We start from the raw sequence: 21,648 nt of genomic DNA on the forward strand, positions 1-21,648 counted from the left end.
ACCAAGCATCGAAGTGTCGGTTGAGTGATTGTTTCAATCCATTGGAAATGGATCTGGCACCCCCCCCAGCACCGCTTTCTGAGTATAACTACAGCTAAGATCTGCGCAGTCCGCGGAACAGTACAGGGAAGAGAACCTCGGCCAGGGGGCACTGCACCGCTTTGTGTACCGGCACCCTCCATAGACCTTGGCAAAACATCTGAGCAGCGCTACCACGTCATCTGCTCCACGCTACATTCGAGCACGTGTGTACATGCACGCGCGGTTGTTGCTCTCCTCCTCCACCTGCCGCGTTCTGGCTGTCGTCGTGTGCCAAGAAAAGAAAAAAGTAACTACAATTATTAAACTACGGCACACTTTTTCGTACAACATGTGTGGTGTATAGTAACAGGGTGGTTGCCGGCCCTTTTCGTTAAAGTACCACTCGTATCTTGCAGTGCTATTTATCCCTGGCGACGCTGCACCTGCCATCGCAGAACCGAGTCAGCCTCTTACAGCAGGTCTGTCAATCGTTCTATTCTCAAACATGATCCTGCTTCCGAAGCTCAAACGCAGCGCACTCGCTCGAGCACATACCTAACTAGGGATTGCACAAAGTAGCTGTATAACTAAGAAGACAAAGGTTTCTGTGGAGAACTGTCCCTGCCTCCGTTGAAAGTCATCAGGCATTTCCTCGCTGTTCGTCTCGTGGAGAAAGAAAACTCCCGCAAAAATGGCATGTCCCGGCTTCTGGTCGATGACCCACGTCGTTAGAAACCCCTCATCGTTAAAGGTAGATAAGCCACTGATTTCGGACAGTAATGCCACAGCAGCGAACTAACTTCCCCTGACCATTGTACATATGAACCAAAGGGTATGGCGGTACATTTTGTGCCATTGCAGGGAACACATCCAAAACATGCCAAAAACAGGCACCATGGCACCGGTAGCGTCCTGTGCAGTCATCACCATGCTGGAACAAAGGGCCATTGTGGGTGGCAACGTTTAGTTTCGTGAACCTTGTTGGAGGGTTGCCTAAAACGTATGTCCTCAAAGAGTTTAATGGGTCTCTTTCAAGTAAGTGGTCACAAAGAGAAGGGAAGCTCCCCAACCGGCACCCAGAGCACTCGTCGCTGTGTACATGCATATCAATGATTCTCCACGAGGAGGCTGCACCCTTCGCTCTCTGAACAGCAGGGACAGAGACATTGAGGTTTCCGCATTATTCTTCACTCTCCCACACCTTAACAAAACTAGAGGTGCCACCTTGGGTCCCTCAGACTACCCGACGCTTGCCTTTCGCCTTCGAGTAGCGAATCCGTGTTCATTATTTTTTTTTCTATGTCTCAAGAGTCTGCCAACAGCAGCGCGCAATGATAACAGTCTATCAGTTAATCATAATTTCTTGCTTTCAAAGGCATCGATAAAAAACCCGCTTCCAACCAGCATCTTTGTCAGCCAATAAACTGAAAAACGCAAAAATCAGAAGCCTCACTGGCGAATAGCGCCAGCTTTGCACGTGTCTCTAAGCAATTGTTCTCCTCACTGGCTTCTCGTCACTGGCTTACATTACCCCTTCCTTATTCATCTGAACGATAAAATATGTTTCTCTAGACTATTATGAACATTGAGGCTGCTTGTGAAGTTGTTCAGAAGAGTTGACACGAACAAAAAATGCGCATGTTATGAGCAGTGCCATGCAGATGTAGGAAAATGTTGAACTTTAATCTCATCACCATAAGCTGGTCTTCCTTCTACTTGGGGAGGTTTCACAAGGAGACCTCATTGAAGGAAACAGAAAGGAGTGTTCATGAATCCTAACTGACCCTTGAGTAAAGGAGAAGCCGTTTCTTCATCGATGAAGTGGAACGTCAAGGTGCATTAGTGAATTTGGGACATAATGTTGACATGATCGAAGTGTCAGTGGAAATTACCTGGCTGTTCAAACTATGCCAGTTTGAGTTATTGGCAGTCCACCAACACAAGTTATCCCAAACTTCCTACATTGCTTGTCAGAGTCTACTGCACTTGGAAGTGCGAGGAACCGGGGGGCTATTTCAACCACTTGTGGTTTGCGCCGAGGTGTGGCAGGGAATCAAATCTGCAACCTTATGCCCAACAGCAAAGCACTTGGGCAGGTGCAGTACATGCCACAAGCTTAAATCATTTGTTCCTGCGGTGGTAGCAGTGGCACATCTTGACTCACAGTGCTGTCAGCCCACCGTCCTCCGGCCCAGACTCACCGACGCATCCCAACTCCTCGTTCATGACATAGCCCTTCTTGCATGCCTGGCAGGCCTTAGGTCCACCCTCGGTGCAGGGCCCCTCACATGACGGGTGGCACGCAACGCACGTCTTGGTGCCATTGGTGCTCGGCTCCCCCTCGTAGTAGCCCTCTGTGCAGGCGTCGCACAGCTCACCCATGTAGCCGGCGTGGCACTCGCATTTGCCGTTACCCTTGCGTGTCCCAGAGCCCTGGACACCAAAGGGAGAGAAAGCAAGTTGAAGGTGCCTGCGCACGTCATCAATCCTGACCGCATCCCCTGCAGGGCAAAGGCTTCTCCCGTAAATCTCCCACAATCAGGTCCAGCTGCATCCACTTAACCCCTGCAAACTTCTCAACCTCATCCGCTCATCTGACTCCCACACCCCCATAGAGTTTCTTACTCTTACCCAGAGGGAAAGCTGTGTCGCCATCTATGGGAGTTTACATGGAGTTTCCTGACAACCAGTTCAGCCCGCATGGGCGCCCAAAGCATCATGGGCCGGATACCTACCGAGTGCAGAACTATAACTTTTGGCCAAAACTAATGCAAAGATAAACGTTCTACCATAAACAATGTCTTAACATTCACTTTTGTGACTATAACTTGCAATGAGAAACAGCATGTCAATGCGAAATTTATACAATATAAGCGATGGCTCTTTCTCTTATCGGCTTTGCTTTCAGCAGCACAGATACCAATATTTCACACTTAATAGGCACTCTTTGAAAGGAAAAAAAGGTTTCGAAAATATTTATGGTTGTCCAATTACTTAAGAAAGTTTTTAGTGGCATTTTGGGAAACAGAAACCTTTTATTGGCGACGTCTGCTTTTGCGCCTTCGCTACTATGGTTTTTGCAGTCTATGTACTCACCTCGAGATGATGATGAAATAGATACATCATGGTAACACCACTCCATGCACCCGAGAAAAACCGACTGTCCCGCACCAAGTAGGAGACCGGCCCATGATTTTTAGCGTGCCCATGGTGGCTGAAGTGCAGCGCCCTCAAGCTTTCCCTCTAGTTAAGTGCGTAAGCAACTCTATGCACCCACCAGTAGGCGTTCCTGTTCTTTGAATGCGGCATAAATTTTAGTGTTCACTCAAGTGTGAAGATGAGGTAGAGAAAATCGGTGTGACAAAAAAACAGGTTTGGTGGCTTCAGCAGCTCGCTTGGCCCTTAAATCAGTAAGCCAAATGAGCTATGCCTGCACTGATACCAAACTTGACTAGTGCATAAATGCAATTAAAGCTAGGGAATGCTGACTTGTTTTGCAGTCACTGGGTCAATGTGCTTGGGATGGGTACGACTGCACTTTTTGTTTACACTTTATGTTCTCCATAGCCGCTTATACAGTGGGCACTTGTAAAGAAATGCATGTGCTTTATGCCCAGCATTTGCTAATAGTAGTACCATTGTATTCAGCTACCTTTACTTTTTTTGCGTGTTTTTATGTGCACTGCCTGTTTGGGCCAGGTTACTAATCTACTAATCTGACAACAAATTAATTTTGATAACAGCTACGAGAGACTCGCAGCCAGTCTCTCTAATCAGTGAGAAAGATCACATCACATCGCACATGATCTTTCGGACATACATCAAGGAGGTAGCAGTATGGTAACACCTGATACAAATGTACAGAAGCAAGAATAGTGATGTAGGTAACAGGGCAGCTCCAGCTAAGAAAAATCAAAACAAACACTAAGTTATCAAAAATGGTGAGGTGCATAACAAGACTTTCTGTCTTATGCTTCAAATAAAACTGAAGAAACCGTGCAAGGATGAAAGTCAGGACAGAAAAAGGAAGACATAGCATCCTGTCCTCGAGGATGTTCAGCACTTCTTTATAATTCTTTTCATGCCCCACTGTTCTGCAGTTCCATGCAACCTGCCCCATGCTTTGTTCCAGTGAGAGAACGGACTTCTCACTTCAAGAAGAGACAACACGCAACAGGCTCACAGTATCATACTTCAATGCATTCACTGACCTGCAGCTAAGTCCAGGCCTGTATCCTCCATCTCAGAAGTTTTTTACAGCATATTGGAACCTACAGCTCTCTCGTCGAATCGAGGCTGCAGGAGCTTAGCAAGGAGCCCCTAATATATTTGTGTTGAACTGTTTTTCAAACAACTATTGCAGTAAACAGGAAAGATAGTTCTGCCCTTTTCCAGTGAAACTAGCTTTTCAGTGCCTGTATAAATCACCAGAGAAGGTCCACAGTAACACAGTACTGTGGAGGCCTGCTGTGGAGTGGTGCATACACCCACCCATTTGGCCACACTGATTCTTTTTCCTTCCCAGTGATGGAGCCATCAGTCACAGAATGACTGGCATGAAGGAACCTATTTATGCAGCATTCACCATGGTAATTGGCTCAGATCACCGTGGGATCTACAATATGAAAAACACCTGTGAGATGAAGTATAAAAGTTAGCGCAAACACGAAAAGTAACCCCAGAATTGTTTTTACCAGTTCTTTAGTACATGTACAAATTACCCTTGAATCCAGTGCAGTTTTGCTGGCTTGTCCTAGAGGTATGCTCTTCTACAGTTATGCTTGAAGAGCATTTAGGTAGGCCCCCACAAAAGAATATCCATGTAGAGAAACAATACAACTTCGCATTAGTGAATGATACTTGTACGACAAAGTGCAGCATGGTATGGTTTACAGGGTTAAACATCCCAAAAGTGTACTTTGCTATGACAGATACCACAGTGGGGAGACCAGGGATTAATTTCAACCTCCTAGGGTTCATTAACAAGCACCAACCTCATGCACCATTACACACATTTTCATCTTGCCTTTGTTGAAATGCAGGCATAGAGGATGGAGTTCGATCCCACATCCTTGAGCTCAGCAGCCAAACGCTACAATTACTGAGCCAATGCAGTGGATTACTGCTACATGATAGGTTAGCCGCTTACCTGCCACCAATTAGTGCACACATTACAATAACCAGCAGCACCCTGATAATAGCGGCAGGGTAGAATATGCAGCTACACCATAGTTGAAACCTGTAATGAGCATTTTTTTTTTTTAAACAAAGTTTGAGCCAAAATGGTGATATGGCGCCCACACTGCCATCTGTCAGCTGAACAGATATTTAGTCAAGCCCCACCTTCGTCAAACTGGACAAAAAGTGCCACAAAACACACAAAATGACTGTTGGCCTGTGATGAGCCTGGCTCAGGCAAATCCGTGAGGCCGTTAGCATCACACAAAGCCCTTTGGCATCCTTCTTAAAATATATAACAAAAAGATTCAACAATTCCAAATATATACAATTCTTTCAACATCAGCTTTTGATTCCTCCAGCATCATAAGCTTCAGGGGTATCCAGCGGAACTCTTCAGCGTAGCGAGAGCAATACAATTACCAAATCCACCATTGGAATTTGTAATATCGCTATATTATTGATGAATGATATGCACACATGAAGTTTGAGGAACCACTATCACCTCAATGAAAAACATGTAACAAATTTGTCTACACATTGAAATTTATTCGAAGGATGGCATGAACTCGTTTTATATGCCTGTCTCTTTGTCACCATCCTCAGAGCAGATTTTGAATACAAATAGGTAAACTAGCCCCAACCAACTGATGAAAAGAAAGGAACGAACAGGCATTTAATGCCAGCTTGTCTGTAATGGCAGAATCCAAGCATGAGAACAAGGACATAGCAGCCTATTGAAAGCTTTAGATGTGAAAAATCACTGCACAGCAAACGGACAAGCCTGAAAGTTGCCCCACTTCATTCGAAAATTCTTCACATCTACGGTTGGTAGCTGAAGACTGCTGCAACATGCTTTTGTTCAATGACTTAGAATACCCTAACAAGGCCACAGAGAACTACTAAAAGGGTGCTGAAAACTTTCTTGCTACTCAAGCAAACAACTTCAAAGCATGAAGCATTAAGGCAAACCATGCTAAGTGTCTCCTGTCATAGCATTTAAGATACTACTAACATAACATAATTGGTAACTAAACCGATGATGAGCAATGAGGAAGAGGTGTTTGCTTATGGTGGTGTGTGTTTCCATCCATCGAGTAAGTGTTATGGCACTGGAAATGTAGCATCATAATTCATGTCATCACACGGTGCTCTACCTGGCACTATGCACTGCAGAGGAGCAAGAATGCCATCTTGATTTTAGTTGGCAATCACATTGCCATTTCGAATGCTAGCACAAAACGCTTTACATGCAGTTGTCCACTTTCAACTACTAAAAGCTAGTCAAATTCTTGAATCTCCTCAGTACCCCTTAAAAGTACTCACAAGGAACACATTGTAAAGAAATTAGCCACTCCACATGCTTAAAATCCCTCACTATTCAGTTCTAGCTCTTCTCTGAAACACTTCCCAGCATATCAAGAATCAATACAAACCTCATTGAAAACAGTTGGTGACAAATTTGCATGATGCCACAGTTCACTTTCTGGGTAAGATATCTTGCAGCTATTTAAGCTGTTTGACAGAAAATGAGCTAAATGTATGTATAGGATGACCCACTTTCAGGGCAAACAAGCGCGTGCACAGTCTCTTCAAAGCAACATTTCCAAAACCCTTTCCACCAGCAGCCCTTAGCATTAATGTGCAGCCTGGTCAGATGCCCTGGCACCATGAAAACACAAGCTGCGAACTAGCATGTTCACTCTAAGAGCGTATGGCCTCCCCGTTGCAAGCGCAGCGCTGTGTACAAGTGACAATGTCAATGGGACACCTAGGCAAGTCTGTTTCTCACGAAGTCACCGTAAGCAGCCTAAATGTGGCACCCTATACAAGGTGTGACACAAAAGAAACGAGACTAAGTGTGTAGCTTCAAAAAAGAGTAGAATTGTAAAGATTGAGTGGATTCCCAGTGGTCAAAATGTTAATTAAACACTACTACATTGAAGTACTAAAAAGACTTTGTGGAAACAATTTAGGAAAAAAAGGTCACAGCTGTGGAGTAATAGATGGCTGTTACACCAGGACAATGCCCCCGCTCACACAGCCCTATCTGTCAAGCAGTTTTTGACCAGCAAGAACATTTCAGTGATGGAGTATCCTCCTTATTCACCTGATTTGGCTCCATGTGACTTTTTTTATTTCCTAAAGAGAAATCTTGCTTAAAGGGAGCCCATTTTACCTCAGCTGAAGAGGTTCAGGCAAAAATGAAGAATCTTCTGAAGCGCCTTCCAAAAACCTCGTTCCAGAACTGTTACCAGCATTGGCAGCACCGAATGCAGAAGTGTGTAAATGCTGAAGGTAACTACTTTGAAGGTGATTATGTCACAGAGAACTGATTCTGTAAGCACAATAATTTATTGGACCAGTCTCGTTTTTTTTTTTTGTCACACCTCGTATATACACCCTTCATGCTGAAGATTAGTATCTGCAGTATCAAGCTGACAGATACACTCCGTAACAACCACTTTTTTCAAAACTAAGGTAAGTTCAAACTTCCCACCTTGGCATTTTCTGCTGCCAATAAGTTCAAAACTAATCAGTAAGTTTATAATAAGTTCATGCATAAAGTAAACAACGCCAGTGACACCATAGCCACACACTTACTTTACACCTGCCATGGCCACTGCATGGGTTCTCAGCTCCCCCAGTGCATGGATCGCAGTTGGGCCCAAAGTGGTTATCAGGACAGCAAGCTACAAGGCAAAGGAGTGTCAACAAAAGAGCGGTATATAAGCATTATTTCAGTTTTGCACCAACATAACTGCGATAGACAATAACACTGCACCAATGAATTTGGCCTCCTTTACCAGTACAGATACTAGTGTGAATGCTTTTTCTATATTACAGGGCACAAGCTGTAGCTCACTCCTCAAGGCAACAACAATGTCTCAAGCCAGCCCATTCATTACGGAAGAAAGCTTGACAGTTTCTGCAGACATGCATCTAAACAATGACAGAAAATGATGCAATGCAAAAAAAGAAGAGAACAGAGAATGAAGAACAGCGTCAAGAACTAGTGGCCTGACAAACAATGCAGATGGCACCGTTTATCAAATCCTTCAAAGTTGCAAAAAGATGCATGTTAGACCAAGAGCGATATGTATCAACAAAGGTTCAGAGATGATGATGCCAATAACGCAAAAAAAGGAAACACTTGAAAAGGAAAACCTACAATGCCTTTCTTGCAAGAAAACTGCACCCTGGACTTTGACAATGTTGATCTTGATTAGAGAAGCAAAGAATCAGCTCACTTTTTTGTTCATATCTGCAGATGAGAACCTTTGTTTTGCCTAATGCACATGCACGCATGCAAGCAGACACATGTACTCCAACAATAGAGTTGTTGAAAGTTCAGCTTTCTTCCGTGGATCTGCTTTGTTTTTCGTTCTGCTTTTACGAACTGCATCGGTTCCTGTCATGCCACACAACAAGCTCAATTTGTCCTTTTGGAGACAAGTGCTTAAATTTATTTTAGCAATGAATGCAATTTTTTTCTTATTTGAAAACATTGGGAGTGGGCGGGGTAGATTCATTAGCCCAGGTAAAATAATAGTGAAAATTCTGTAGTCTGACAATAAACCAGCATGTGTGCTCTTTTTGCAAATGTGTTTATATGAATAAAAGCATTAAATACTTTTATGACAAGCATGCAAGATTTAAAATAAGTGGCCCCACAAAGAGAGGGAAGTTGAAAAGCCTTTTAGAGGTGCTAGCCCTGTATGAAGTTCACAATGAACCTTCCCCTAGACATGGACACATATGCAAGGAAGCAGCAGAACGTAACATCATCAAGGCCATGTGGTAACCGTTTTCTTGAAACAGTGGCATGAAAAACGAACACTCAAGCAAAACAGCCGCCAGCTATACCCCTGTTCCCGGAAGAGGTAAAAAAAAATAAAGCATGAAAGGAAAACATACAGCTCAGTGAAACATACAGATATGTTTCATGGCCCATGTTTTGAGGCATGAAATGCATGCATTTACCATTCAATCTTGGCAAACTAAACTGAACATTGCTTGAAAACCACAGCAATGCTAGCAAAACCCGAAACAACAGAGTGACGACGAACTGCTAAAATGTTTCCGGAAAACCAATTGAGCTGTTTGTCATCGCTGCATTCTGGCTGCTGGCTATGATGGATGTGCTGGAGTTCAAATTATCCAAAAAGTACCGAGCTTTTCCATGAAAATAGTGTCACGGAGAAACAACTTTGCCATAAAATTAGCCCTGCATCAGACAAGCCAGCGGCAGCACAAAGGGAAAAGCTTTGTTTCCCTATGCCTTAGACCACCACTGCCACACACTTATGTGCAATGCGTTCGAAATTGTCATCTCCACCACCATTCCTCTGTTCATTCTGCAGGGCACGTCTGCCAAGGCAAATTAAGAGTGGAACCTGTTACATCAATGAGCAAAAGCAGCCAGAGATGGAGTGCATGCTCCCAACACTATCAACGGAGCAAAAAAAGCCCAGCATGCTGCTTATCCAATAAAGACCGTTGACGACAGAGGTCCTTCAAGTCTCAAAGCAGCCAAAGAAGACCATATACACTGCCTGACCTGAAGAACAGAAGCATGAAGAGGTGAAGGTGCCTTCACAAGTGTGGCACTCATGTGTGACTATATTCTAGCATCAGTGACTTCGATAGGTCCAAGATTTCAGTCTGTTATAAAAAGAAGTCTGCAGGACCCAAACACTTTTAGAACAGACTTTCATTCTAAGTGATACATGAGTTTCCTGTAGCAGTAGTGGCCTACAGGCCACGTATAGTAGAAGCAGTCAAAAATGAGTTCATTCTATTTATAGCACCTTTGAAATAGGCTACATAGCTTGAATGAGCTGTTTAAATGACAGTACTTGGAGGGGCCTGAGCGAAGCCAAAGTAAGCATCTACAAGGTACACTGTGCAACAATGCCATGCAGCATCATTGCAAAGGTGCACCCCATGCGAGCTGGCAATGTTCACCGCCAACAAGCACATTTGGTCATGCAGTGTAACAGCTAAACTTCACTCTCAGGCTCTGCACGAACCTCAGCAGCATCCAGATCCATTATAGTGCGATTTAAGAGACAAACATAGACAGAAAGAAGAAACAAGTCTTTCATGGGATGCTGCAAATTCTTCTGACCTGCGTGAAGGTCTACATAGGCCAGGGCAGTGTGTTAACCATGCAGGAGAACGTTCGCAGTGTTAAAAAAAGAAAGGAGGGACGCGTTTATCTTAGCATGGCGCCCAGTGTAGAGGGTGTGAACTATGGCTTCTTGACAAAGATTTAGGGCAAAAGCAGCTATACGAAGGCTCAGGGGGTGTTGGAAGCTTTCCGTATTAGAAATAAGGGGAGTGAGTGCATCGGTGACACGTCCATGGCTCTCTTTAAGAAGGAATTGACATACCTTGAGTGGTTTGCTTGAAGGAGCATTTTTATCTACCTTTCATACTGCGCATGTTCTGTTTCTTCTATGCATATATTTTGCTGTTTAGATATGAATAAAACGAGATGGTAGTTTAGCGCCAGTCGTGTGTCCTTCTTTCTTCTTGTGTTCATCTCTTAAATAGTGCTAATATAGTAAAATCCAGATTAAGCATACCATCTAGCCCACCTTCACGTTCGTTTAGAACGCCAACATCAAGATTGCTGCATATGCTGGTCATCCCTATTTCGCACACCTTGTAACCAGTGTGTACCATGTAAACTGCCATGTATAAGAAGATTTTTTTTTTTTTGCTGCTGTAGTTGAGAACAACCATCCAGAACTGGAAACATAAGAAGCATAGGGTTAAGCTTAGGATCTTTTTTATTTTTCTGTTACTTTGGCAAACGATGGCTGTGAGCTAAAGATTGGTTGACTTATCTTCAGAGCTGAGAGGCATGCGTAATTACACACTAACAATAAATTCATGGCAGCTGTCACTGTTGCTGCTGCTTTTGTCATTCAATGGCAACATACAGTAAGTACTATATCTGACTGCAACCAAATCCACAGTAAATAAAGTTATGTGAATGGCAAATAATAGAAAGATGAACTGAATATGGCAGATGTGTATACACTAAATCTGAGTATCCACTGAAAGCAGGACTGCTGTTAAGGAGGCTTCCACTGTACCATGCTACATAAGCTGTCATAGGAGGCATCTTTACAGCAACATGTTTCCCATTTACAGCCATTCTTGACAAGACAGACCATCAGCTCGTTTCAACAGCTTACAGAAAGGGGAGGGGGGTACCAAAATCATTTAGATGCATTTCACTGATATTTTGCAGCTGCTTCGCGAGTGCGTGACAGTGTCTCTGCAACAGTCCCCCTGCAAACTTGGAAACTTAGTTCTCCTGATGTGCTTTCTTTGCATCTCTATGCTCATACTATTTGCTTCAAAAAACTTCACACCTAACTTGGTGACTGGTTTTGGACACCCCAGTGAAGTGTTTGTGGCAAGCCTTTTAGAGAAGTGGCAAATGGCATATCCCACCAAGTGAGAAGGTTCTCGCTTTTCCGCACTGAAGTGCGTTTGTCATGTGGCACGAATATCTTGCAACAGTTACAAAAATACCACCATAAACATAGTGAGCTACTCATAAGCATGTAAAGAACAGCAGATTCCCTGCAACCCTGTTAAACAACCTGTTTTTGAGAAAACATGCACATGTGAGGATGGGCAGTCTCACCTTTAGCCTGGTCAATGCACAGGAACTTGTGCAGATCGGGCTCATTGTCCTGCTGCTCAAACCACCAGTCTTCCAGGTGGTTCTCGTATTGCTCGGCCAGGTTTCTGCACTACATGCAATGGGAAAAAGAGAAGAAGGCACCATTTTAATGTCAGCACAAAGACAAAGGGCAAAGCTATGAGAGAGAGATTTTTCTAGCCAGCCTTACATGTTCCTGGCCCTTGACGATCTCATGGCACAGGTGTTCCTGGATTTCGATAAACCTGATCTCGCTGCAAGGCCAACCAAAGCCAAACACTAATGGTCACCCTCTGGAAGTGCTCAAAATGACAATGGCAATACTGTTTGACAGTCATGACAATTCTCATCTCTCCCTGCAATAAGCACAAGGAGATGACAAATCCATATAGCAAATGGGACCAATATAGAACACTGACTGTCTTCTTTCAATGAATGCACTATGCTCATGTGGCCTACATGAGGAGATTTTCTGTAAGACATATTATTACAGTGCATTCCAATGAAAGTGGATGAAAGCATTATTTCTTTATATGCTTACAAAAAGCAAAGCCACAAAGATCCCACAAAGGTACTTTCAGACATACTTCCTCACCTTTTCGAGTACTTGCCCATGTTTTTTGATTCCCAGTCAACGTCTCCTCCATCAAAACGGCTCCTTTTTGTTCGCTCGATACCCTGTGTGACAGTTGAAAAATAATGTGACAAAACTGAATGCACTCATCATCATCATCATCATCAGCCTGATTATACCCACTGCAGGGCGAAGGCCTCTCCCATATTTCTCCACTTAACCCGGTTCTGTGCTAGCTGCATCCACTTGACCCCTGCGAACTTCTTAATCTCATCCGCCCACCTAACTTTCTGCCTCCCCCTGCTACGCTTTCCTTCCCTTGGAATCCAGTTTGTTACCCTCAGCGACCATCGGTTATCCTCTCTTCGCACTACATGTCCTGCCCATGTCCATTTCTTCTTCTTAATTTCCACTAGAATGTCGTTAACTTGAGTTATTTCTCTGACCCACTCTGCACGCTTTCTATCTCTTAATGTTACCCCTACCATTTTTCGTTCCATAGCTTTCGTTCCACAGGCAGGTTAAAATTTTTGCATCATGGCCGCCCTAAAACGAAACTTATCACATATGCTTGGGAGTGACAGGCAGCATACAGCCCTCTTACTTGAGGCCTTTCTTATAAAACTGTTAAATCCACATTTCTTTTGAGGTGAATCTTAATCAGCATTTTTGTAAGGACCTCCACAACTTGGGATGGAATCTATCAGCACTTGAAGCCATGCTCTTTTCTTACAAAAAATGAAGTCCTGAGAAGGACTGACAATTGAATAATAAGGACACAAAGGCTTAGCATTCTCAAGTATCTCAGGCTATGACAGATGCCACAGTGTAAGGCTGTCAATAATTTCATTCACCTGGTGTTCTTTAACATGTGCCGACACCACACAGTACTACGTGGGCCCTCTATAGAAACATCACTGCCATGGCCAGGATTCCAGCTGGGTCAGTTTAGATCTACAATTAAATAACAACACCTAGAGGAAAGCTGAAAGTCCAATGTATTCATAGCCGCAAAGTTTAGCCATATAAAATCCTCAGACAACTTTACAGGTAGAGCATGCGTTATTTTTATTTACTCTGTGCTGGAAACCATGATAAGCGAAAAAGAAAGACTGATAGAACCCCAGTGGCCTAGACTAAATTAGGCAATTTGAGCAAAACATAGCGTGCATTTGGATCTTTGCCCACAAAAAATATCCTCGGACAATCCAAGTGCAACACTGCAAAATGTTACTGATATACCAAAAAATGTGAAATGCTGTAGTGCAATCTAGAAACAACAAGACATTTCTTCAACCTCGCTGTACAAAAGGAGCATTGCTTTTCCTTTTCACATTAAAGGACATCAAAAAGCACAATAAAGCCTCACGACCTATAATAAGTTATAACACATTTCAATAAAGAAAGCACTATTTGACAACACATTCATATCTTAAGCTTGTTATATTCAATTTCCAATGCCAAATTGCAATTACAAATACTGTTTTTATTGGCATTACCATGAGTGATCCCATTAATTGATACGAGGCAAGGTCATTCCACTTCCACCATAACCTCATTGCACCATATGGTCAGCTGCTGGTCTGTCAAAGCAGTATTTCAATATCTGTATTGCAAAAACAGAGTCGATGGAATTGTACCACATGGCAGGTTTTCTTGACAGCAAAAGGAAGACTATGGGGAGGAAGCATCCGTAACTGTGCCATTATGCAAATATTTTGGCCACATGATGGCATGCCCTGGTGCCCCGCCGTAGTTATATTCCATCTCTGGAGCGTCTGGACCCGTATTCCGAGTTTGCATCGTTTTTGAAGTGTCGCTATCTCACATGACCTCGAGTCATTTAATTGGTCGAAACGCTGGAACTGGGTGTTGTCACTACGGAACCGGAAGAGGTGCCAACATCATGTTCCGGGGCTTCCACCAATCAGATGACTCGAGGTCACGTGAGATAGCGACACTTTCGATAATGACACAAACTCGGAATATGGGCCTTGGCTCCTTTTCCTAAAGCTTCTTGTAACTGGATATGCCTAACAAATTTGTTATCATATTGTCTTTTTTCCTTGACTTTCAATACGTGTAGGATGAGAGGTGTGTTTCATTTCTGTAACTTCCGCTCCAGTGCAAACAAAAGTTGCCGGGAAAACTATGTTGAGCACTGGGGAAATGTTATAGCCACAGAAAAGGATGACACTTGGATTGGGCAATACTACTCTACTTTGCATAAAAGAAAACAAGAACATTCAATAACTGCAGTACAAGAAAGCATGGGAACTGAGAGGCCTATGCGATAGCAATGAGAAAGAGGAGAAGGTATAACTCACATTCTTGAATGTTTTAACCACTGTTTTGCAAGCCTGGCAAGCAGGCAGGAGGTCTTTGCGAACGACACGCTCGCCCAAGTCACTGATATCAATGGCAGTTGCGAACTGCACTTCCCCTCTGCAAACAGCAGCCAAGCCAACGAGAAGAAGCCCCAATGTATGGAGGAGAGCCGAAACCCGAGTCGAAGACATGCTGGTCACCTGCAAGGTGAAAATAGTGGAAGTTTACAACTCTGTTGCTCAGGCCTGCTAATAGCAAAAGCACGAAGACAAAAGATATTAGTTTTAAATTTTTACATGAAGCAACAACGGTGCACATACCCAGTTATGGTTTAAATGAGCAAAATTAGCATCCATATTAGAGGCACAATGTGGGAAAACATGTGACTGAGCCTCTATAGACAGGCTGTCAGTCGCATGCTTTCCAACAATATGCATTGATTCTTAGTGCCTATACTCAATATTGAGTGCACTCGAAATTCTACCAACAGGCGCCAAATCACTTGGACTCTCAGTCATGAGGCGCTTGAGGCTAACGAGGCTGTGGATGACTTAGGTCAAGAATATACGAACCGAGCAGGCAACCTCCCAATCCTCCTAGCTATGGTGAAAGATTACTTTTTCTCTAAATAAAAAGACAACAGTTTCCTTTGTCACACCACCAACTAACCTTAAAGGAGGCCAGAGATTGGCACTAACTACTGACCAACTCTTTTCCTAATCCACATAAGCTAAATATCGTCTTCCTGGATTAATATGATAGTGCATGCCCTTGGCTGTGCAGCGAGGACCCCACCGCATACCATATCCTGTAGGGATGCTCCAGCGAAAAATCCCGAGGCCTAGACATACGCAACTCCGAGGAACAGTGAGAGACCACCCTGCTTAGCTCAGATTTGAAGGCCCAGAGAAAAATTGCGTTCCAGGCTAGAGCTACAGTGGTGCCCTTTGGATTTCTGAAATAAGGCGTCCATCTCCAGCGCTTCCTCTCTCTCTTCTTTGTTTAAAGGACCACTACTACTACCCGCATTGTCCCAAAAACTAAATGTCTGAAGCCGATTTGACCTTTGACTTTTCTGAGGGACTTGAGGTGTCCACCTAAACAAGTGTGATAGATACTGCGCCTTTCCTTTCCTGTAAACCAATTATGGAACACCGGTGAAATGTGTAGTGTTCAACAGAATGCTGGTTGTGTTCGACAAGAGGTACGCAATGCACCCTACACAGCAGCAACGCTCAGGCTTTCGCATTTGTCCACTGCAGATTCTGCAGTGCTTTCTGGAAGCATGGCCACCTGATTAACACAGCAAAAAAAACTTAACAATTCAGACAGAGCAAACAGAATCCTGTCAAAATGCCCTGCTGCTGCACAATATTCTGCGATTAACTGAGGTAAACCGTACGTGTGTATACTTTTCTTTTTTTTTGCAAATAAATGTTTTCAGCAACAATATGTTAGCTGACATAAACTACATTTTGTGCCCACATTCCAAGTACTAAGAAATCCCTCTACATAAGTATTTGAACACTTTCAATCAATTTCATTTATTTCACTGTAAGGGCATTTGCATTACAAACTGGGGAAGGGAACCAACTTACTCTCACAAAGCATGGAACTTGAATTCGTAAGTGTGTGGCATATAAAGTATTTCACAGCAGTACTCCCTTTGTATAAAGAACCAAAATGAACGATGAGTGGAAGTAAAATCTACGGTTTAAATCATAATCTGAGAAAACTTGGAGCAGTTAAAATCATGTTGTTACTAGTAGTGCATTTGGACAACGAAGCATAGAAGCAGGAACTCGGCTCAGTGAATATTCTATCCACAAGTTATCATAAACACGAGAATCCTAACAGAACCACAGGCTAGGTTTCTATGCATGCCTTGACCCGGTACTAAACTGCAAAATGCAAAGATAGACTCAGCAATTTCATGTTGTAGGCTCGAGGGACTGTAATACACTGTAACTATGGGGAATAAACACCTGAGCATAACATTGTTCTCCTACCATGATTTCCTACAATCTTTTTAGCTGTGCTCGTTTAGCTGCTTTACTGCCATAGTTTTATTTGTGTCTAAAATAACATTTCTGCAATTCACAGATAAGCAGTCAATTCTATCACCATCCATAAAACAGAAATGGAAGCTTTTAATTTAGATACACTGCAAGTAAAGCTTCCCACTTATGCTAATGAGCCAGGAAAATCAATTTGTAGCAATGTGGACTGATGTCGCACAACACACGGGCACCTTCACCATTATGCTTCCAATGACCATATTTGGCTTGATGAAACCAGCAGAGGGATTAAAAGCTGAGGAAGAGAAAAAGTGAAGAAGGAATGTCAGAGAGGTTAACCACGAGTAGTCAACAGTCTGCTGCCCTGTATTGGGAGATGAGATATAAATAGGAAAAAGAAAGAAAAAAACTCAGTTAAAAATGAACAGTGTTGAGTAAAGCCATTAAGGGTCCTTGACCAAACCGAGGTTGGTGTAACCATACGGCTTTGAAACTGAGAATCAATTAAGCAGACCTTTGCTACCCACAGCTCTGCCCATTTAGAGCTTGAAGCCTAGAATATAATGTGCTCAGTAACATGAACTTTCTTTTTAGTCAGCGGTAAGATAAACTCCATTTCTGCTGTGAATAAGTGCTAAATGGGATGTTACAGTATCTGCAAATACTTGAAAGAAATACAATGCATCTCCTCAGAATACCAGCTGAGGTTAACGTAGAAATCACATCCGTCTCACTGACAGTGCACCAGTACAAAGATCCACTGTAAACTTAATCAGCTGTCATGTAGCCTGAATAGGAACAACACATTAAGGAAAGCAGCCCGAGGCAAAAATTTCTTAACATCTAGAATTATGAGCCCGAACTCCTGACAGTAAAGAGCACCCTGAGAACACTGCTTCTAAATATACATTACTATTTTTCCCACAATGTCACAGTATTAGCGGCCAGAATCCGCCAAAATACTTATCAGGTGTGGATGATAATCTACGACACTTGCAACATTTCTCAAAGGCAATGTGTATTCTGCCGGCAGCCATGAGTACCCATGATGAAGCTCTCCCGGTACTCTCTTTTGACTGGCTGCAGAAAAGCAAGAGGCACTTTACCATGAAAACTCACCTTCAGTACTTGCGTCTTTCAGATAGGAAAATGCTCTTGAGGACCGTTTTTCGCCAAAATTACCGTTTTTCGCCAAAATTACAAAGTTTCATCGCAAGAAATTTGACTACTTCTTAGATCATACTTCGCGAGACGTATCAGAGTCGTCTCCATGTCAGCTAAAGTAAATCCAGCAGGCACGGCATGAAGATTCAGCACATTGAACATTGAAATTAGGGCAATTTACGGAGCCTAAACACGAAAGCAAAGTTAAAAAGAAGAAAAGTATTTAAACGAAGAAGATAAAATAGGTGCCCCATCGCAGTGTTATTAGCAACTCGGTCGTGGCTTGCACCCGTACTCGACATGCGGACCACTACGGAACTCAGCTGAACTTGCTGCCACGCTTGGCGCGAACAGCTTCTCACTGTGTTCGCTTTCTCTCTTCTACTGCTGCTGCTACTGCTGCTGCTACTACTACTACTACTACTACTCTCAAGCCCTGAAGATCACTGATAATTACAACAGCCAGGTCAATGGTGCTTATCCCGGCACCGGCGAAAGTGAACTGTACCAGGACAATCGGGGCCTTGAAAAGCCCTAAAAAGTTTCCTGACGACGCACCAAGTACCTAACCATAGACGAGTGTCGAGCAAGTTATTTACCGCGTGGAATATCTGTTCATCGGTTTCTCACCGCTCCGTAGGGTAGCTGGTATAAAGTGCTGCCGAACACCACAAAGCAGTTATTTAGCTGATGCATCGAGAGTTATTAAATACGGTTTGAGAACTAAAATAAAATCTGAGAACTGCGCAGCAAAACATGATCAAGGCATGAGCCGGCATGTAGATCACACATCCTTGATTCTCCCTACCCTAGAAAACCTCTTACGCACCGTGTATAACAGTTGCTAAGCTCTATCGTGACATCCATTAACGATCAAACAAAAACAAAGTCATTTAAAAATTGCGAGAAACCGGCGAGCGATCATCGCCGCGTAGCCGCTCGTACGCAGCGATGAATGAACGAGTCGTCGATCGCGGGAACGCGAGTCTGGGAGAGGCCTCCCACATGACTTGCCTTGAAGTTTAAGTTCAGGTGACGGATTCAGCAGCTTCCCCAGATGAAGTGAAGCGATGAGACCGCGTATTCTAAACTAAACGAAATATCACCGACACGAAACATTTACGGCAAGCCTCCCAGGCCACCAATAAACGTACTCCACGAAACCTCTCCGGCTAGCCGTGATGACGATACCGATTCTGCTTCGGCTTCTCCACCACAGAGCCGCCGCAACTTGTGTTGATCGCTTTTATGCATGAACCTACCCACAGTTTTTGTGCATATCAAGAAATGCTGATGCGAAATTAGGTGGTATCTAATATCCTTGTTATTCTTTTTAAATGACAAGAAGAATGGGAATTAGGTGCGCAGTGCTTCAGAATACTTCGAAAATTAGCATCATCTAGCCATTATATGACGATCAGTCACTCGAGCGGGATTTAAAATATGATTTTATTTAAATTTTATACTGTGAGTGAATCTGTAGAGCACACTGAGTAAAACTGTCAGGCGAAAGTACAACTTCCGTGTTTCATCGAAACCCCGTACCTCAGCAAATGATGGACAAAGTTGGCTTCTCCGCACATAACGTTAGTGTGCAGTGAAGGCAACAGTACGCCATATCAGGGATATGTCATGCGTCTATTGCACGTGCGGTGGAGTCCACTGCAATCCCCATGTCTGCCATATGAGAGAAATTATTGTGCAGTAATTGTGGGAGGTGTGCAATGAAAAAGGCAAAAAGTGGAGAAGGGAGAAGGAGCTAGAGCTTCAGGACCGAAAAGATATAAATGAATGCAGCATATCGGATTTATAAGGTCGCCGCGTGGACCTACTCTTATGAAGAACGCCGCAAAGCAAGCTCTAGTATCACTCTATGCATATTGTCCTTCGTCTTGTAGCTAACTATTCAAAATGGTAATTGCGTGCGACAGAGTTTAAAATTATGAGGGACTTTAGCAACTAAAGTAGTGAAAGTCGAAAACCTGAGCACCACATTCTGCCACGCAACTGGAAGTAATTTCTAATTATGTAATTGTTATCATAATTATTTATTAATTATTAATTATTTATTTAATAACAAATTAATAATTAATTATCAATAAGTGAGAATTAATTAGTCATTTCGCGCATACAGTGGTGGTGCTCTGTGATTTATCGAGACCTCTATGATGCCATCCCGCCTCGGCCAATCAGAGCCACCGCAAAAGTGGGACACATTTTGTCGCGACAGCATAAGAAGGCTTTCGCCTTAAAAACAAGGAGGGGGTACATTAGTTGGACCTAATGTTACGTCTCGGGAGTCCACTCCCAATAACTGAAGAAGCTGCATGAAAGAGCTCACACAGATAAAAATTGGGATCTCCTCTTTCAGTGAAAAATTACGAGCACGACTCTGGCAGGTAGTAGATATATTCCACGTGTCATTGCCAGGCACACACTGATTGGTAGTCGCGTACGTTGTGCGACACGCTAGACCATATGATATAGCGTCTTTGCTACCCTCTTAGTGGAGTGTACGGTAATAACTGCATGGTTCCCGAGCTCAGACACGGGTCTAGACTCCACAGTCTCGAACTTCCCGCGGTCCGGCTGGCTATTGCTTGCGGCTGATTGGAAATAATAAAATCCTGAAATTTTCTTTCAGACATAATTTTTAAAAGATAAAAATAAACGCATTTTCTTTATAAAGTACTCTCTAGGACAAGAAAAGGTAATCTTTTCGCTCTTCTCCCTTCCATTCGCTCTCGCCCTACCATCTGTTCTGCTGACCATCCTAGCTAGCTTAGTTGATAAAGCGATTGCCCAGAAAAGGCGGTCGTTCCGGGTTCGATCCCCGGATCCGGAGAAATTTTTCTTTAACTGCAAAGTTTCTGAGAAAGCTGTATAGCTTTCCTTTGCAGCCGTATGGCTGCGCTTGGGTGTATGTCAATGAGTAATTACTTCCTTATCACAAATTTACTCCACCTTGGGGGATTCCCCTAAATATCCCGCAGAAAAGTTCATCTCAGTATTACTGGCACGCGCGCGCGTGTGTGTGTGCACGTATGCGTGTGCATATGGACGGCTTATATGAGCATCCCCTATTAAAATAGAATAGTGGCAAATATCGGCATGTTACATATCTTAGGGCGAAAGCCTTCAATGGTTCATACTGTCGGCGTTCGTCCGGTCACACTATAGCTGTCAATCAAATGACGTCGTGATGACGCCATCGGAAAAAGAAAAATCCTGTCTCCACTGAGAATCGAACCTCCATCCGATCCCCAGCCGAGCATTGAACCAACAGCGCCACGCCCTGGATCGTGAAACGCACATCATAATTCTGCTTGTCTACCGTGAGGAAGATGGCTAAGAATAAATAAATCCTGTCTCCACCGGCAATCGAACCCCCATCCCTTGCATCCACAGCCGAGCCACTCAAGAGGTTTCGCAGCAGCTTTCTGAATTGCCAAAAACCTGTCTGCGCTTTCCCGAAAACAAACTCGGGCAGGCCGCACGTCTTCATCTCAATGGTAACCAGCCATTCTTGAGCGCCATATACAGTCGAGGCTCATGAGCATAATTAAATCAAACAGTAAACCATCCTCACTTTCTACACATAAGCACCATATGCCAGACGGGTCTAGCGGAAAATCTTTAATTAGCGTTCTTTTCAATACATCCCAAAAATAATCCCCTTC

The 21,648-nt window shown here is 43.4% G+C and overlaps 1 protein-coding gene across 4 annotated transcripts in view; it reads right to left on the minus strand.

The window, feature by feature from the left end:
- Creld (Cysteine rich with EGF like domains) overlaps positions 1-19,162 on the minus strand; it is a 41,086-nt gene extending 21,924 nt beyond the window's left edge. For 2 of the 4 annotated variants that reach the window (XM_084579556.1, XM_084579555.1), the window contains exons 1-7: positions 18,990-19,159; positions 14,786-14,993; positions 12,480-12,562; positions 12,075-12,138; positions 11,867-11,975; positions 7,804-7,892; positions 2,223-2,454 (exon numbers count right to left, since the gene is read on the minus strand). In XM_084579556.1, coding sequence (XP_084435682.1) covers positions 2,223-2,454; positions 7,804-7,892; positions 11,867-11,975; positions 12,075-12,138; positions 12,480-12,562; positions 14,786-14,977 — 769 coding nt within the window. In that variant the 5' untranslated portion in view covers positions 14,978-14,993; positions 18,990-19,159. Of the gene's footprint in view, positions 1-2,222; positions 2,455-7,803; positions 7,893-11,866; positions 11,976-12,074; positions 12,139-12,479; positions 12,563-14,785; positions 14,994-18,989 lie in introns of all 4 variants that reach the window. The other 2 variants (XM_084579557.1, XM_084579554.1) reach the window with 2 other exon arrangements.
- Between the last annotated feature and the right edge of the window lie 2,486 nt (positions 19,163-21,648).

This window comes from Amblyomma maculatum, chromosome 9, assembly GCF_055883805.1.
Source record: "Amblyomma maculatum isolate TAMU_Amacu chromosome 9, ASM5588380v1, whole genome shotgun sequence".
Lineage (NCBI taxonomy): Eukaryota > Metazoa > Arthropoda > Arachnida > Ixodida > Ixodidae > Amblyomma > Amblyomma maculatum.